The following is a 3,375-nucleotide window of genomic DNA, read 5'->3' as shown; positions in this document are numbered from 1 at the left end:
CCACATGCCAGCCAGCCCCGCCCCCTGGTGGGCTGAGCTGGCCACACACATAAATAAATAAATAAATAAATAAATAAATAAATAAAAATAAAATCAATTTCTCTAAAAGAAAACTATAGAAAAAGTAGATTAGTAATACGGTGAGCTATTATTCCAAGTAATTTTATGAAAGAGGATAATCAAAGGTAACCATCTATCCTTTCTAGTATTACTATGGCACTTCTAAGTTCAGATAATTTTATTTACTTTATTAAAAAAAGTTGAAAGATTGCTACTGTACATTGCATTTTCATTATACCTGTTTCACCTCAGAAAATCTTACTGTGAACCTCCGGGCTATGCAAGGCTGCCTGCAGGTACTCAGGTGCAAATTAACCAGAAACTGAAACAAAAGCCCCAGAAATGTAGTTTGAGTTGTGGTCCCAATCACTCTAAAAGCATTATTTTGTGTCAGACAATAAATTTGTTTACCAAACTGAATGTGGTCATTCAATTAAAAAAAAAAAAAAGAAAAGAAAATTTTACTGTGAGGGCACAGTGAGGGCAAGCAGGTAGCTGTGCTATGACCCAGCTGCTCAGAAGTCTGGGGCAAGAGGATAGGAAGTTCAGGGGCAGCTTGTGTGGTTCGGTGGGCCCTGTCTCAAAAGACAGAATGAAGAATTAAAAAGTAAAAGGCACAGTACACCGTACTTAGAGCCCACTAGTTAGTATATTACAATCATTATCATGCAAACTTGTAATTTACCTAGTTATGGAAGATTTGAAATGCAGGGCTGGTGAGATGGCTCAGTGGTCTAAAGCACCTACTTAGAACAAGCTTAGCACAGGGACTGCAGTTCAATCCCCCAGCACCACATGCCAGCCAGCCCCGCCCCCTGGTGGGCTGAGCTGGCCACACACACACACACACACATAAATAATAAATAAAATTTAAAAAAAAAAAAGAAATGCAGTGTGTATTTGCCATGGTGACTAGGACTTTCAAACATTTTAAATAAAAGCTTTGTGCCCTTTATTTATACATAAGTCATGTGTACATATCATTTTTATGACTTATTTAAAGTAAATTCAAATTTGTCACTTTTGTTTGGTATTTGAAAGTTAAAATGATTGTTCTAAATTCACATTTTTAACTTTTTGTAACTTATGGAGCTTAGGCTTCACTGTGAAATAAAAACATATAGCTATTATTTTTTAATAACAAGTCTATTTTAAATTACAGATTTAATGATTTCCTTTTCTCTTGTTGCTAGCCAGTCTCCGTTGGAGGGCTGATCGTAAACCTTATTGGTATCTGTGCCTTTAGCCATGCCCATAGCCACAGCCATGGAGCTTCGCAAGGAGGCTGTCACTCGTCTGATCACAGCCACTCACACCACACTCATGGACACAGTGACCATGGGCATGGTCACAGCCACGGAGCCTCGGGCGGAGGCATGAATGCTAACATGAGGGGTGAGTCCTTGCAAAGCACTGCCTTGCCTTTCGCCTGTGTTCTCAATTGATACTGTTTGGTTTTATTAAATACTGACTGTCTTGTACAGTTGCATTTTTAAAAAGCAATATGTGTTAGTCGGCATGGTGGCATGTGCCTGTGATCCCAGCACAAAGGAGGCTGAGACAGGAGGATGGCAAATTTCAAGCCAACCTGTGCCACATAGCAAGTTCAATACTAGCTTGTACTACATGGTTAAACCCTTTCTCAAAAAAAAAAAAAAAAAAAAAAAATAGCCCAAAAATAGTTCTAAAGTCATATGCTGTTTAAAAATACACATGCTTGTAAAAGAAAATGAAATATTACTTGACCTTAAAAAATGAAGGAAATTCTGGATTATTCAACAACATGGATAAACCTTGAGGAGATCTTGGTAAGTGAAATAAACTTGTCACTGAAAAGTAGATGCCATGTGATTCCACTAACGTGATGACATTTGTAGAATCAAGTCATGGAGCAGTGGTGACTCGAGAGGAAACACTGGAGGTTGCTAGTGAGCAGGCTACAGTTTCAGTAAGCAAGGTCAGCTCTGGAGACCTACTGTATAACATTGTAAGCACCAAGGATGTGTGATGTCATTAAGAAGATACAGCTCATCTTAAGTAGTCTCACCACAGCAAGGAAAAAAATAAAATGAAGGGGCTGGCTATGTAGTTCAGTGGGGCAGTGCTTGCCCAGCAAGCATAAGGGCCCAGGCTTGGTGAGGAGAAGAAGGAGAGAGGCAAGTAGCAGGAGAGGGAGGGAGGAAGAGAGGGACAGAGGAGGGAGGATGCATTTGTTTATAAATTCCTTTTCTCAATAAATTATTGTAATTGTAGTCCTTGTGTTTTGTGATCCTGAGGAATAATCAGACCCTCGAGCTTGCCTAGCAGACTAGCACCTCTGCCCCTGAGCTACCATGTTAGCCCCAGCGGAATTGCTTCCACAGTGACAGCTGGATAAATACTGAGTGCAGAGAAAGACTGAAGTACACCGTTATGAACTCTCACTAAAAAGGGAAGGGGATCTTGTACTATAAAAAAATATGGTGTTTATTAATCTCTTTTTCCTGTTTGATACAGAGAACTTGTGTTAGTCAAAAACTGATTCAAGCTTGAGTTTTTTGATGCCTTTCCAGACAATCCAGAATCTTAAAACTCACCGCCCTGTAGCCTTAGCTTGCCCTCATCCTTTTTACTGTGCTCAGCATACCTTGAAACTGTGACCCTGTCTTAATCATTTTGACTTACCTGCCATGGTGCCTAGTAGGTACCCAGCAATACTGGTAGAATAGATAAAATAATTAAATTAGATGCCCTTTAATTTTAATATTATGTATTTTATCTGTAGGTGTATTTCTGCATGTTTTGGCAGACACACTTGGCAGCATTGGTGTGATCGTGTCTACAGTTCTGATAGAGCAGTTCGGGTGGTTTGTTGCTGATCCCCTCTGTTCTCTTTTTATCGCTGTATTAATATTTCTCAGTGTTATTCCACTGATTAAAGATGCCTGTCAAGTTCTGCTTCTAAGGCTGCCACCAGAACATGAGAAAGAACTACACACTGCTTTAGAAAAGGTACTGTATGAAATTTTTTCTTTAAAAATGGCATTCATGGGGCCGGGAAGTTAGCTCAGTAGAATAAGTGCTTGCCTGCCAAGGCCCTTGTGCAGTTCAATCCCCGGTTCTGCAAAAAAAAATAAAAATTAAAATGGCATTCATAGCAGGGAATATAGCTCAGCGACACAGTGCCTACCTGGCAAGCACGAGGTGCTGACTTCAAGTCCTGGGACCAAAAAATAAAAATGGCATTCAAAATTAAGTTGACCAGGGCTGGTGAGATGGCTCAGTGGTCTAAAGCACCTACTTAGAACAAGCTTAGCAAAGCACAGGGACTGCGGT

At 40.0% G+C, this 3,375-nt stretch overlaps 1 protein-coding gene across 2 annotated transcripts in view; it reads left to right on the top strand.

Annotated features, from left to right (window-relative positions):
* Positions 1-3,375, top strand: part of Slc30a5 (solute carrier family 30 member 5) — a 43,866-nt gene that overhangs the window by 29,924 nt on the left and 10,567 nt on the right. For both annotated transcript variants that reach the window (XM_004623029.2, XM_023704621.1), the window contains 2 exons: positions 1,254-1,455; positions 2,825-3,051. In XM_004623029.2, the coding sequence (XP_004623086.1) occupies positions 1,254-1,455; positions 2,825-3,051 (429 nt within the window). The remainder of the gene's footprint in view (positions 1-1,253; positions 1,456-2,824; positions 3,052-3,375) is intronic.

Source organism: Octodon degus, unplaced genomic scaffold, assembly GCF_000260255.1.
Source record: "Octodon degus isolate 3935 unplaced genomic scaffold, OctDeg1.0 scaffold00001, whole genome shotgun sequence".
NCBI lineage: Eukaryota > Metazoa > Chordata > Mammalia > Rodentia > Octodontidae > Octodon > Octodon degus.
This window is presented reverse-complemented; position numbering and strand designations above follow the sequence as displayed.